This window comes from Mobula hypostoma, chromosome 25, assembly GCF_963921235.1.
Source record: "Mobula hypostoma chromosome 25, sMobHyp1.1, whole genome shotgun sequence".
NCBI classification, from domain to species: Eukaryota; Metazoa; Chordata; class Chondrichthyes; order Myliobatiformes; family Myliobatidae; genus Mobula; species Mobula hypostoma.
Window position 1 is genome coordinate 12,111,448 of NC_086121.1, and position 15,963 is coordinate 12,127,410.

A 15,963-nucleotide genomic window follows, 5' to 3' on the forward strand; every position below is an offset into this window, starting at 1 on the left:
TATGTGACAGATGCTCATTCCAGATCTACATCTCTGCATCTCCAAAATCAAAATGAAGATCGCTCTTAACCAAAAGTATTAGTCGCAAATTGCACTCTAGCTGCAATTAATATGACTGGATAAGTAAAAAGTTGCAAGTTAATATCAGCACAGTTAGCCCCGTTTGCACTATTGAAACATCTGGGTTAATAAATGTAGAACTGGAGGATGTTGTAGTCTTTTACACAGCTGTACTACTGGATTTCTCCTTGCTACACATCCGAGTGAGAACGTTAGAAGAAATGCATGGATGCAACTGCTGGATGTATCGACAGAAAAAATTACAGTGTAATCTAACAAGGAAAAGCTTTGGAAACTAAAATTTATAAGTATATAGTACTGTGTAAAAATCTTAGACACATATATACTTTAGCTAGGGTGCCTGAGACTTTTGCACACAGTACTGTATTTGTCAATGTGGTGGGGAGAGCAAGTTCGTTAATCTGGCGGGAACAAAGGATGTTGGGAATGGTGAGGGAGGAGTGTCGCAGGAGGGATGTGGGACAGGTGGCAGAGGAGTGCCGAGGGCCGGGGTGCAGACACACCCAGCCCTGAGACACCAGGCTGGCTATTTGATTCCAAACAATTGGTTTATTGTCATTACAGAATGTCCCACTTCTTCCTCTTTCCCTTCCCTTTTCCCCAGCCATGATTCCCCTCTTCCTGGCCCCTTTTCACTCTCAGTCTACAATACAGACCCAAATCAGAATCAGGTTGATCATTGCTCACATATAATCCACTAGAGCAAATCTGTTTGGAGTGACCTGTTGACACACTTGCCTGAGAGGGAGAGAATGCAGGATTAAAATGGAAAGGCTGTCAAACTTTGTCAGTTCCCCACCAGACGAAACATTTCCAGAATCATTTTCCAAAAGCTCCCTTCTGGAAAGCACTACAGAACTATTAAAATAAAAACTTCACGCCATCTTAAAAGTTTCTCTCCACCACCCAGCCCCCAGCAGTTAATCTGATCAACCATTTTAGATAGACCAACCCCACCCCCTCTATCTATTACCCCATCACTGCACTGTAAACTCTTTAAACCACGTCTTATAATGCTGATTACATTGTAAATATATACTGGCGTATACTATAAGTATTTGTGCATATTTTATTCCATATCTGTACTTTAATCTCTAACTTTATTTTTATGTAACTCTTTATTCTTTAGTTGTTGAAAGTTGTCTTTTTCTGTTGCATGTCACGCCAACACACCACAGCAAATTCCTAATACATGTAAATGTATATGGTGAATAAAGCTGACCCTTGATGAAAAAAAACACTCCAGTCTTATACAAACTGCCTATCCCTTAATTTTCATTGTCTCATATTTGAAGGCACTTATGTAGTTGAGGTGCCCTGCAGCAAAGTCCAGATTCAAGATGTAAGACATTAGACCATAAGATATAAGAACAGATTTAGGCCATTCAGCCCATCGATTCTACTCCACCATTCCATCATGGCCGATTTATTATGCCACACGACACCATGAGCAGAGATTTTTAATTACTATTTATCCCCACCCACCCCAGCTAGTTCTGTTCTTTACCTTTGAGGACGACTTCCAGATCAAATGTCACAATGTCAAAGATACTATATCCAGAGGAGGTTTCTGGTATGATATGCCTATTCAGCCAACCCCCACAAGCATATTTGTAAAAGTCTTCACATGGTGAGGCAGATGCATCCATATTCTGGATTAGCCTTGCAGCTTAAAAAGAGAAAAAACAATAACTTATTATACACCATATGTATAACTAGGACATTAGTGTCCATGGCTGTACATTCACTTAAAAACAATAATGGATTAAACAAAATTATCAGAAATTTAGTATTTTAAATTAGTTTGTAATTAGAAGATATATTTTTTTCACTGGGTTTGAATTCTTCACAATGTATCTTACTTACTGCCCGTTACACTGCTGGTGCTTGGGGCAACAATAATGATCCACCATTTCTGTCTGTACATACCATTGCACACAGATAAAGAAGAATTCTTCATTGCCGTTTGCATCACAGTCTTTTTTTGACCAGTCAGGGTTGTTAGGCCCGAGCTGAAGCCCTGAACTTGGAGGGTCGGTGGACCACTCTTAGTCTGGCCTCTACCCTTTGACCTGTTTGGCATGGGTGACCTTACCAAGAGCCAAAGCACAAGGCCCTGACTCCAGCCAACGTAGCTCTCCAGGTCATTGAGACACATAAACCCCCAAACCCTACGACAAGGTTGAAGTCCTCTTGGAGGCTTCACAATGCAAGTTTAACATATAATTGAGTTGAACGGGCATCTCGGAGCAAGTATAGGACATTCTGAGAGGGGAGGATAAGCAGCTAGAAGGTGTGATCCATACCAGTACTAACAAGATGGTGAGAAGCGGGATGAATATCAGAAGATATGTGGAGGGTTTAAAAAAGATTATTCTCTTGAATTTTAATCTCAGGAATGCTCCCTGTGCCAATTGCTTACGAGAATAGGAAGATAGGGCAAAGGAACGAATGGCTGAAGAAATGTTGCAGACAGGAACACGTCAGCTACCTGGACCACTGGGATCTCTTCTGGAGCAAAGCTGACCTTTACAGAGAGGAACGGATGATGGGTTACATCTGAACCGAAGGGGACCAATATCCTTGCAGGGAGATCCGCTGGTGCTGCTCAGGTGGGTTTAAACTGAATTTGTAGCGGAGTAGGACTCAAAGCAGTAATCTCATGCAAAAGAGTTGAAGCACATATAAAGCTTAAAGAAAACAAGTCCAGTGGGCAGGACAGGACAAAAGCCTTAAGATAAGGCAGATAAATTTAGGGCATGGATTTCCACATTGTACTGTAATGTTCCAGCTATTACAGAAGCATGGTGAATGATAGCTCAGTGCATTGCAGGGGTTCCAACATTTTATATGCTAGGGCCAATACCATTAAGCAAGGGGTCCATAGACCCCAGGTTAGGAACCCCTGGTGTATTGGGATGTTGAGGCTTTTGGCATGACAGCAGTCGAGGGAAGAAGCAGGGGTGGGTTGCATTATTGATTAGGGAGAACATCTCACAACAGAGATATTCAGGGGGATTGAGGGTAGAGGGAGGGAGACGCCCATTGAAGTCATAAAGACAGAACTCAGAAATGGGAAGAGTGGGTTATATGTGAGTGATGCATACTATAGCCCCTCTCCCCATAGTCAATTGAAATCAGAGGAGCAAATATGTAATGGCTGGTGATATTAAGTTTTTCTAATGTTAACTGGGGCTGCCTTTGTGCTAAGGGATTAAATAGGGCAGATTTTGATAAATATATGCAGGAAGTCTTCTGAAGCAATACATAGATGGCTCTGCTAACGAAAGATTTACCCTTGATCTCCACTTAGGAAGTGACGCTAGGCAAGTGGATGATATGTCAATGGCCGAGCACAGTGGAACCCGTGGACATAATTGTATGAGTCTCAAGACAGCTGAGGCGCTCCATTCATTGGGGACCATAGACGTTGCATCCTGTCTGTCTACATTGTCAGTGCTGTGCCGCCAGAATGCCAGCCGGATTCCCCCTTCTCCAGCCCTTTACCTCTTTCACCAACCAACCTCCCAGTTCTTTACTTCACTCTCCCCCTCTCCTGGTTTCACCTATCACCTGCCACCTTCTTCCTCTCCTCCCCTCTCCCCACCTTCTTACTCTGACTTCTCCCCTTCCTTTCCAGCCCTGAAGAAGGGTCTCGTCCCGAAACGTGGACTACTTACTCTTTTCCGTAGATGCTGCCTGGCCTGCTGAGCTCCTCCAGTACTTTGTGTGTGTTGCTTCAGCATATATCTAGCATTGCTGAAATCAAGTGAGTTCCTCAAGGACTACAGGAGATGTAGGAGTATACTTAAGAAGGAAATTAGGAGATATTCCAGGCAGATAAAGCAAAAGAGAATTCTAAACGATTCTAAAAACATATCAACAGTAAAAAGGCAGCCAGGGAGTGAGTATGTCCCTTTTAGGATTGGTATGATGTTCTATGCAAGGAACAAGAGGGAGTGAGTAGCCCTCGGCTGTATTAACTGTGGTGAAGGACTTAGACTCTAGTGAGTTCAGGAGAGGGAATAAGGATATCCTGCAGCATTTCAACATTACCAGGGAGGCCATGAAACACAAAGGTGGATAAATCCTCGGGGTTTGACAAGGTGTAGCCTAGAATGTTATGGGAAGCAGGAGAGGAAATTGCTGGGGTGTTGGCAGAGACTTCTGCATCTTCATTCATCATAGGTGAAACTGGAGAATAGATGATAGCCTCCAACCTGATGGCATGAACATTGACTTCTCAAACTTCCGCTAATGCCCCACCTCCCCCTCGTACCCCATGTGTTATTTATTTTTCTCTCTCTCCTTTTTCTCCTTCTGTCCCTCTCACTATACCCCTTGCCCACCCTCTGGGTTTCCCCCCCTCCCCTTTTTCTTTCTCCCTGGGCCTCCTGTCCCATGATCCTCTCATATCCCTTTTGCCAATCACCTGTCCAGCTCTTGGCTCCATCCCTCCCCCTCCTGTCTTCTCCTATCATTTTGGATCTCCCCCTCCCCGACCCACTTTCAAATCTCTTACTAGCTCTTCCTTCAGTTAGTCCTGACGAAGGGTCTCGGCCTGAAACCTCGACTGTACCTCTTCCTAGAGATGCTGCCTGGCCTGCTGTGTTCACCAGCAACTTTGATGTGTGTTGCTTGAATTTCCAGCATCTGCAGAATTCCTCATGTTTGAATAGATGATATGCCTTTACTTAAGGAGGACAGCAGGAAACTACAGGTGATTGAGCTGTATATCAGTGATAGGGAAGTTATTGGAAGAGGTTCTGAGAAATGGGCTTTACTTGCCTTTGGAAGAGCAAGGAGTGATTGGGCATGGTCTGCATGGCTTTTTGACGAGATGCCCAAAGGGATTAATTAGGGCAACATGGTAAATGTTGTCTATATGGATTTCAGCATGGCCTTTGACAAGGTTCCACATGATAGGCTGGTTTGGAAATTTGAAACACATGAGATTCAGTGTGAGCAGAGCCAACTGGAGCAGACAGTGAGTTTGTAAATCTGGCAGGAGCAAAGGATGATGAGAATAGTGAGGGGGGAGTGCCACAGGAGGGTTTTTTGGACTGGTGGCAGAGAAGGAGTGCCAGGGTGAGGTTGGGAGGGGTGCAGGTGTAGACATGCCTAGCCCTAAAACACCAGTAAAGGTTATTTGATTCCAAACAATTGGTTTATTGATCATTATAGAATGTCTCTCAGATGCTTCCCACTCCCTCCTCTTTCCCTTCTCCTGTTCGCAACCATGATTCCCCTCTCACTGCCCCTTCCCACTCTCAGTCCACAACAGAGACCCATATCAGAATCAGGTTTATCATCACTCATATCTGTCATGAAATCTGTGTCTTTTGCAGCAGCGCAATACATAAAATTACTACAGTACTGTACAAATATCTTAGGCACCCTAGCTATATACATGTGCCTAAAACTTTTGCAGAGTACTGCAGATATACATAGTTCGTCGAGAATAGGTCAATGGATGAACAGTACAATGAAGACAGCATAGGGTATGCTGGTCTTCATCGGCTGAAGTACTGAATTATCAATGTGGGGTGTCCAGTTACAACTGTACAAAACATTAGTTAGTATTTGTTCTAGTCAGCATACTGTCGGAAGGAAATGATTAATTTAGAGATGGTGTAGAAGATTCACAAGAATATTGTCGAGTCTAGAGGACTTGAGTTATCAGAGAGAGGATAAGAGAGCTCTGTTTTCACTGGGGATAAGCAGGATGAGGACTGACATCATAGAGGTATATAAAATTACGAGAGGCATTGATAGTGTTTCCAATGTAGGCACGTCGAATACTAGAGGACATGTGTTTAAAGTGAGAGGGAGAGGTATAAGGAGGATCTGAGGAGCAAATTTCTTTACAGAAAGAGTATTTGTTATGCGCAATGAGCTGACTAAGGATTAACAGAAGCATAAACATTAACAACTTGAGAGGCACCTGGACAATTACTGGAACGAGCAGGGCACAGAGAGATATGGAATTAATGGGCATTTTATAATTACTCGAACTAAAGTAATGGCAACACTACGGGAGAAGATCAAGCATTAGCACAAATTGAATTTGTTTATCAAAAAGCTGACTGAGTTACTGAAGAGCAAAACGACCTCTTCAGTGTGGTAGTGCATATCTTGGATTCTTAGGCCCACAAGGTGGTGGAGATCAGACCTTTAGGCATATTTAAGGTGAAGGTAGATAAATATTTGAACACAAAAGAGTTGAGGCCAACATAGATCAAATATGACCCCATTTTAAGTGAATGTTTCCAGGAGTCAGCTATAGTAAATAACCACCACTTATTATTTTCCCAAATATTTTCTCCACGGATTAAGTTATATGGAAAGAGGAATTGTACATCTCATATCATAATTTGTGGTTTACCTTTTGAATACATTATTGACATTAAGAAAATGCAATCCATAGTAATTACCACTATTTGGAACTTGAAACGGTATTCAAATATGGATAGGGTCACGACAAAATATTCTTTCATTTACAGGAGGGCCCTGGGCTTCACTCACCGGCTGCCACACAGCCTGCAGTCATGCACACTTTGTCCGTGCTACCAGAGAATTGTTTACCTGAGGACGAAGAGAAAAATAACAAAGTCAGGCATTTGTCATATCTATTCTGTTTGAAAAGCAAAAGACACAGAGAAAAATACAAGACATGATCACATCCCGTGCATCCGTCAACCGTAACTTCTCCTGTCCTCCATAAAAAAACAGAGTTTTTCAAGAACGCACATTTCATCTTTCAATTTTATCTATAAATCTGGTGGGAGAAAAGGATATTGGAAATTGTGAAGGTAGGGTGCTGCCGGAGGAGTTTGGGACAGGTGGCAGAGGAGTGCCAGGGGCAGCATATGGCATGAATGCAGACATACCCAGCCCTGAGACACCAGGCAAGACCATCTGATTCCAAACAATCATTACAGAACATCTCTCTGGTGCTTCCCACTTCCTCCCCTCTCCCTTCCCCTTTTACCAACCATGATTCCCCTCTCCCTACCCGCTTCCCACTCTCAGTTCACAATACAAGCTCATATCAGAATCAGGTTTATCATCACTCACTATGTCATGTAATTTATTTTTTGCTTTTGTAGCAGCAGTACAGCACAATACATAAAATCACTACAGTATTGTGCAAAAAGTCTTAGGCACCCTAGCTGTATATACTGTATGTGCCTAAGACTTTTGTACAGAAGGGATTACATTTCCAAAGTATTTAATAAGTGAGGAAAAAGTGGTGCAATGATCGTAGGAAGCGATATTCCAAGATCCCTCTCATTGTATGTGTCAACAGTTATTTGAGCACTACCCCCGTCTGAAATTCCTCAAAATGTACCTCTACTGAGTACCAAATACATCGGCCTATAGATTTTCCCTCTGCCAAATAACACTATGTCTAATCATTACACAAATTATTATTCCAGCATTTTCACAACTTTGGATTTTTTTTTACCTTCTTCAGTTTTATCCCCTTTCTTAGACTCTCCAAAACATTTGGAAGTTCAATAAAACCAACCTAATCAAGGGAAAGTTAACATGGTTTGTTTTAAACACTGGACAAGCATACTTTTTCTTGGCATTATGACAGCAGAATGAAGTAGCCCATTAAAATGGGTTTGTTTATTTTCTTATCATGTCACTTCTATTTTTATCCATCAAGGGCACATTTTCCAACATTCCTTCCTATTCTTTTTGCTACAACTGCTCAGTTACCATCCTAAATTCAAAGTTCAAAGTACATTTATTATACAACCTTGGGATTCATCTCCTTATAAGCAGCTACAACCCCAGTAGAACCCATTAAGATAAAAACTGACTGTCAAACAACCAATGTGCAGAGAGAAAAAAAATAAATTGTGCAGATAATAAAAGTAAGCAAATGAATCCCAGATCGCCAATCAGGTTTTTCCCATACAAGAAATCCACCCAGCATAATTCTTTTACTTAAATAATTTTACCTTTATATTTTAGTCTCACAGGAAATGAGAACATTTGTTTTCTGAACTGATTTTAGATTATGTATTAAGTCAGAATAACACTGCAAAGGTTTTATGATTGTTTTAAAAGAATTCCCTCATGGGACATAAATATTTCTGCATTGCCCATATTGGCCAGCCACCCCAATTAACATTTGTCATTATCAGTGCTTTCTTGAGCTGCTGCAATCATTAAGTTGAAGTTAAAATTACAGTACATTGGAGAAGAAATTCAAAAATTTTAACCCAGTGATGAAGAACGGAAAGCAGTATTTCCAAGTTAGGATGTTGTAGAATGGCTATTCGTATTTGCTGGATTTATCCAGTGATCACGGCGAGGGATTCTGGATGAAGACTGAAGAAGATGGATTTGTATGATTTGTGAAACATTTCTCTCAACTGAAGCAAGTCCTGAGCTGATTACGAGGATGTGGTGAGTTTCAAGTTCAAGTATATTGTACTTCAACCATATACATGTTTACAGCTCAACAAAACTTCACTCCTCTGGGACCAAGGTACAATACACAGTACAATATGAGTTGACATGAAGTTAGTAATGTTACTGGCGCTGTCAGAAATAATGTGTACTGGGCGGTCGCAGGATTCCGTGGAGTTCTCATCATGTCTAAGTGCAGTGCCTCAGCGGATGCAAGGTAGACCAGCTGCATTATGTTGATGGAGGTTTGGAACTGTAGAGGGCTGTTAACGGTTAACCACGTTGCTGTGGGTCTGAACCCACAGTTAAGCCGGACTGACTAATAACAGCAGCTTTCTTTTCCTTAGGACATTTGTGAGCCTGATGTAATTTTTTGTAGTTCCAGGGTCACCATGGTCACCATAATTGATTCTAATTTAATTCCATGTACTTAATTAACTGAATTGAAATATCCAAACTGCCACGGCAAATTTTCAGTTCACATTCTGTTTCTGGTCCTGAATTGCCAGTATTATAATTAATCTTCAATGCTACTGTTCCCTGTGTTCATTAACATAAGACCATAAGATTAAAGAGCAGAATTAGGCCATTTGGGCCAGTGAGTCTGCTCCACCATTTCATCATGGCTGATCCATTGTCCCTCTCAGCCCCAATCTCATGCCTTCTCACCGCATCCCTTCATACACTGACTAATCAAGAATCTATCGCCCCAGCCTTAAATATACCCAATGACTTGGCCTCCTCAGCTGCCTGTGATGACTTCCATAGATTAACCACTCTCTGACTAAAGAAATTCCTTCTCAACTCTAAATGGACATCCTTGTATTCTGAGGCTGTGTCCACTAGTCTTGGACTCCACCACCATAAGAAACATCCTCTCCACATCTGCTGTATTGAAGCCTTTCAACATTTGATAGGTTTCAATGAGGTCACCCTTTATTCTTCTCAATTCCAATGAGTAGAGGCTGAGGGCCATCAAATGCTCCTTATATAACAATCTTTGCGATCCCAGAATCATTGTCGTGAATTCCTTTGAACCCTCTCCAATGTTAGTACATCCTTTCTAACATAAAGGAGCCCAAAACTGCTCACAATGCTCTAAGTGAAGCCTCAACATTTCTTTAAAAAGCCTCAGCATAAAATCCTTGCTTCTATATTCCAGTCCTCTCGAAATGAATGCTTACATTGCATTTGCCTTCCACACCATTGCCTTCTTTACTACAGACTCAACCTGTGAATTAACATTTAGGGAATCCTGCATGAGGACACCCAAGTCCCTTTATACCTAAGATGCTTGAATTTTCTCACCATTTAGAAAATAGTCTACCCTTTTATTTATTCTATCAAATCACTTCCTGACATTGTATTCCATTTGCCACTTCTTTGCCCATTCTCCTAATCTGTCTAAGTCCTTCTGAAGTCTCTCTACTTGCTCAATGTTACCTGTCCCTCCACCTAGCTTCATATCATCTGCAAAGTTGGCCACAAAGCCATCAATTCCATCACCTAAGTCACTGAAATATAATGTAAAAAGAATCGTTCCCAACACAGACCTTTGTTGAACACCACTTGTCACTAGATTCCAACCAGAAGAGGCTCCCTTATTCCCACTCAGCCACTGCTTTATCTATGCTGGCACTTTCCTGTAAGACGTAGACTCTTAACTTTTTAAGCAGCCTCATGTCTGGAACCTTGTCAAAGGCCTTCTGAAAATCCAAGTACACAACGTCCACCAATTCTCCTTTGTCTATCCTGCTTTTATTTCTTCTAAGAATTCCAACAGATTTGTCAGGCAAGAGATTCCCTTAAATGCAAAGTATCCATGCAAAGTACGATCCATTTTATCATGTGCCTCCAAAATACCCTGAAACCACATCCTTAACAATCAGCTCCAACATCTTCCCAACCACTGAGGTCAGCCTAACTGGCCTATAATTTTCTTTCTTCTGCCTCTTTCCCCTCTTGAAGAGTGGAGTGACATTTGCAATTTTCTAGTCCTCTGGACCATGCCAGAATCAATTGATTCTTGAAAGATCATTACTACTGCCTCCACAATTTCTTCAGCCACTTCCTCCAGAACCCTAGGATGTCGTCCATCTGGTCCAGTTGACTAATCTACCTTCAGACCTTTCACTTTCCTAAGAGCATTCTCCCTAGTACTGGCAACTTCACAGGCATCTGCCCCTTAACACTCCTGAATTTCCAGGATACTGCTGATGTCTTTCACAGTAAAGACTGATGCAAAACACTTATTTAGTCAGGCCGCCATTTCCTTGTCCCCATTTAATACTTCCCCGTATTATTTTCCAGCAGTCTGATACCTACTCTCGCCTCTCTTTTGCACTTTATATATCTGAAGAAAGTCTTGATACCCTCTTTAATATTATTGGCTAGTTTACCTCCGTATTCCATCATTTCCTTCTTTATGACATTTTTAGTTGGCTTCTGTTGGTTTTTAAAAGCTCCCAAATCCTCCAACTTTCCACTAATTTTTGCTCTATTATATGCCCTCTCTTTGGCTTTTATGTTGACTTTGGCTTCTCTCTTCAGCCACACTGTTGTGTCATCCTGCCTTTAGAATACTTCTCCTTTGGGATGTATGTACCCCGCATCTCCCGAATTGCCCCAGACATCCCAGCCATTGCTGTTCTACCGTCATCTCTGCCAGTGTACTTCTCCAATCAGTTTTGGCCAACTCCTCTCTCCTGCCTCTATAATTCGCTCTACTCCACTGTTAGACTGATACATCTTTAGTCTTGTATTCGCCCTTTTCGATTTTGTTCACCTTTTGAATTGCAACTCATCTTGTTGACTGCAATTTTGCCCTATCATCAGCCTGGCCGTGCTAGCAGTTTCACTGTGTTTGTCTGTAAACCAACTACCCCATCCTTGGCGCCATCACTTCTGTTTCCATCCCCCTGCCAAATTAGTTTAAACCTTCCCGAACAACTCTCGCAAATCTGCCTGCAAGGAGATTGGTCCCGCTCGAGTTCAGGTGTAACCTATCCCTTTTGTACAGGTCGTAGCTTCCCCAGAAAGATCCCAGTGATTCATAAATCTGAAACTCTGTCCCCTGCACCAGTTCCTCAGCCACGCATTCATCAGTTAAATCGTCCTATTCTTGCCATCACTGGTGTGTGGCATGGGCAGCAATCCAGTGATTATATCCATATAGAACATAGAACAGTACAGTAAAGGAACAGGCCCTTTGGCCCATAATGTTGTGCCAAACCAGCGAAAAAGTAAATGAAAACGCCCCCAAAAACTAATCCCTCCTACCTACACAATTTCCATATCCCTCCATCTTCCTCACATCATGTCCCTATCTAAACGTCTCTTAAAAGCCTCTAATGTACAAACGTATCTACTTCTACCACCATACCAGGCAGCACATTCCAGGTATGCACCACTCTCTGAGTAAAAAACATACCCCTCACATCACCTTTGAACCCATCCCCTCTCACCTTCAATGCATGCTCTCCGGTATTAGACATTTCTACCCTGGGAAAAAGATACTCCCTGTTTGGAGGACCTCAGCAGGTCAGGCAACATCTATGGAAAGGAATAAATGGTCGACGTTTTGGGCCAAGACCCTTCATCAGGGAATGGGAGTGAGGGAGGATGTGTAGGGGCAAGTGTGGCAGTTGTTCTGCTTGCAAGGATAAGTACCTGGAGGGAGATCGGTGGGGAGGGATAAGTGAACAAGGGAGTCACATAGGGAGCGATTACTACGGAAATTGGAAAGTGGTGGGGGTTGGGAGAGTGAAGGATGTGTTCGGTAGTGGGATCCCGTTGGAGATGGTGGAAGTTACGGCAAATTATGTGCTGGATGCTGAGGCTACTAGGGTGATAGGTGAGGACAAGAGGAACCCTATTCCTGCTATTGTGGCAGGAAAATTGAGTGAGAATGGACTTGTGTTAAATGGAAGAGATGCGGCTGAGCGCAGCCTTGTTGGGGGTGGGAGAAAAGCCCCTTTCTTTTAAGGAGGAGGACATCTCATTAGTTCTGGAATGAAAAGCCTCATCCTGAGAGCAGATGCGATGGAGACAGAGGAACTGAAAGAAGGAGATTACTCCCTGTCTACTCTATATATGCCTCTCATAATCTTAGAAACCTCTATGAAGAAAATTAATGAAACATTTTTTCAACTTGCATACTAAGACATTTGACTTAATTTTGGATGTGCAAGATCCCACAAGCAGCAAGTCAGTTGGATAACTTGTTAATCGTCTTTAACAAGTTTGATGAGGAATGCATATTGCTGAGAAAATCGGGACAATAGTTTGTGAAAGCTAATAATAATCTTAAGCATTATCTACAGACATTAAAATATATTGCAAGCCCTCTAGAGAAAGGAGACCAAGTTATTCCATTAGACAAATAGATGCCAGAGTAATAAAACTGTCAAAAGTAAAAAAGTAGGGTGTCAGATATGATTGATGATATGATTAATTGTTTTTATTAATGCCATGGACCAAAAAGAGACACGGCAAAGAAATAATACCCAAAGTGTCATTATTCATGCAGGCTACGTCAAAGTTAATCAAGTGTGAAACTGTTTTCTCTATACTTTCTGGCCTTGAGATCTCCAATATATCAGTTATGCACCCTTAAAATCAGACTGCTTTGGTTTTAGGTTCTTTTTATCTTGACAGCTTGGCTCAATTGGTGACAAAATCAATGAGAAAATTTGCAGAAAAGCAATGATTTCCAGCTGTCTGGATAATTTTCATTCCTCAACCAACTCATGTCAAATGAGTAAGCTCAGTTGTTGAATATAGAAGAGTACAGCACAGGAACAGGGCCTTCAGCTCACAATGTTGTGTTGAACCAGCTAAAAAGTAAATCAAAACCCCCTCTAAAACTAATTCCTCCAACCTACACAATGTCCATATCCCTCCATCTCCCTCATATTCATGTGTCTATTTAAATATCTTTTAAAAGCCTCTAATGTACTTACCTCTACCACCATAATAGGGAACACATTCCAGGCATTCACCACTCTCTGAGTAAAAAACTTACCCCTCACATCTCCTTTGACCAAACCCCCCTCTCACCTTTGGTGCATGCCCTCTGCAATTAGACATTTCTATCCAGGGGAAAAGATACTCCCTGTCTACTCTAGCTCTGCCTCTCATAATCTTATAAACCTTTATCAGATCTTCCCTCAGCCTCTGCTGCTGCAAAGAAAACCACCTAAGTTTCTCCAGCCTCTCATGATGGCACATACCCTCTAAACCAGGCTACTGCTGAATGTAAGATTGTACTGTAAAGAGGCTGGTTATTTTTTTCTGTCCAGATGCTTTTTCTCCTCAACAGAATGAAAGGGGAGGGGAGGGTGGGGTAATGAGGTAATGAGGAGGAGTGCTGCTTGTATTTTTAATTCCTCATCCACATCCTCTCTGACTTTTCTTTTGGATTTCTTGCTTTATGGCTGCCTGTAAGTAGACAAGTCTCAAGGGTGTATACTTTATACATTCCTTGATGTTAAATGTACTTCAATTTGATTTGGTTTGATTTGTTGTTGGCTTCAGACACTGTTCCAATGATGATCAGTGTAAGCTTGAGGAAGATATCTCACTTCGTATTCACTGTGCTGCAGTCCTCAGTCCTAGGATCATTGAAGGGTCTGATTTTGTGCTGTACGGCTTCATTTACCTCAGATCTGAGTTCGACTACTTCGTGTAACAGGCACATTTTCTTCTCATGTGACGGTACTGATACTTCATCTATTTTTTTCTGTATTTAACTGTTGCCATTTAAAGCAATGAATATCTTGACATCTTTGGTCTGCACCGTATCTCAGATATCCCCTCCATTCTCTCTACTCCCCCTCCCCATCCCAACAACATGAAACACAATTTTTTCTCATTTTTCCTAATCTGATCAAGGTCAGTATCTTGTTTTTCTCCTCATATTTCAAAGTTTTATGTTTCAGGGTATTTTCATAAGGTAACTTCCTCGGCAATTATTCACTCAGTGGCCACTTTATTAGGTACACCAGCTTGTTAATGTAAATATCTAATTAGCCAATCATGTGGCAGCAACTCAATGCATAAAAGCACGCAGACATGGTCAATTGTTCTTCAGACCAAACATCAGAATGGGGAAGAAATGTGATCTAAGTGACTTTGATTGTGCAATGATTATTGGTGCCAGACGGGGAGATTTGAATATCTCAGAAACTGCTCAACAGAGGGAGAAGCATAAATCACATGTGCCAGTATCACAATGGAGTAAAGGGAATTACAGAGGCACAAGAAACGAGCTTGTCCAGATGGATTGGATGGGGATACTGGTGGGGTGATGGCAGAACAGAGGTGGCTGAAGTTTCTGCGAATAGTTCACAAGGAAGGATAGATAAGTCCCACGGAAGAAGCTCTCAAATGGCAGGGCTAGGCAACCATGGCTGACAAGGTAAGTTAAGGACTGCATAAAAGCCAAGGAAAGAGCAAAAGGTAGCAAAAGTGAGTGGGAAGTTAGATGATTGGGAAGCTTTTAAAATACAATAAAAGGCAACTTAAAAAGCTATAAGATGGGAACAGATGAAATATGAGTGCAAACTAGCCGATAATAAAAAGTAGGATTACTAAAGCTTTTTCCAGTTATATAAAGAGTAAAAGGGAGGTGAGAGTTGACATTGGACTACTGGAAAATGATGCTGGTGAGGTAGTAATGGGGGACAAAGAAGCAGCAGATGAACTTCATGAGTACTTTACTTCAGTCTTCACTGTATGACACTAGCTATATGCCAGTGGTCCATGAGTGTCAGGGAGCAGGAGTGAGTGTCGTTGCTACTACAAAAGAAAAAGTGCGAGGCAAACTGAAAGGTCTTAAGAAGATAAGTCACCTGGACCAGATGGACTGCATCCAGAGTCCTGAAAGAGGTTGCTGAAGAGATAATGGATGCATTGGCCATGATCTTTCAAAAATCACTTGATTCTAGCATGGTCCTAGAGGACTGGAAAACTGAAAATGTCACTCCACTCTTTAAGAAGGGAGGAAGACAAAAAACAGGAAATTATAGGCCAGTTAGTCTAACTTCAGTGGATGAGAAAGTGTTGGAATCCATTATTAAGGACTTGGAGACTAAAAATAAAATAAGTCAAAGTCAGCATGGTTTCTGTGAGGGGAAATCTTGCCTGACAAATCTGTTAGAATTCGTGGAGGAAGTAACAAGCAGGGTGGACAAAGGAGAGGCAGTGGATGTCAATTACTTAAGATCTTCAGAAGGCATTTGATAAGGTGCCTCACACGAGGCTGCTTAACAAGATAGAATCCGATGGTGTTACAGGAAATATACTGGCATGGATAGGGGAATGGCTGACAGGCAGGAAGCAGTGAGTGGGGATAAAAGGGGCCTTTTCTGGTTGGCTGCCTGTGAATAGGTGGAAAGGCAGGTAGTGCTGAGGAAGCAATGCGATTGCAGAAGGACTTAGACAAATTGGAAGAAT

The 15,963-nt window shown here is 41.8% G+C and overlaps 1 protein-coding gene across 5 annotated transcripts in view; it reads right to left on the bottom strand.

Moving 5' to 3' along the window:
• The window catches only part of mmel1 (membrane metallo-endopeptidase-like 1), a 144,321-nt gene that overhangs the window by 73,502 nt on the left and 54,856 nt on the right, over positions 1–15,963 (bottom strand). For all 5 annotated transcript variants that reach the window (XM_063033037.1, XM_063033038.1, XM_063033039.1 and 2 more), the window contains exons 3-4: positions 6,607–6,666; positions 1,589–1,750 (exon numbers count right to left, since the gene is read on the bottom strand). In XM_063033037.1, coding sequence (XP_062889107.1) covers positions 1,589–1,750; positions 6,607–6,666 — 222 coding nt within the window. The remainder of the gene's footprint in view (positions 1–1,588; positions 1,751–6,606; positions 6,667–15,963) is intronic.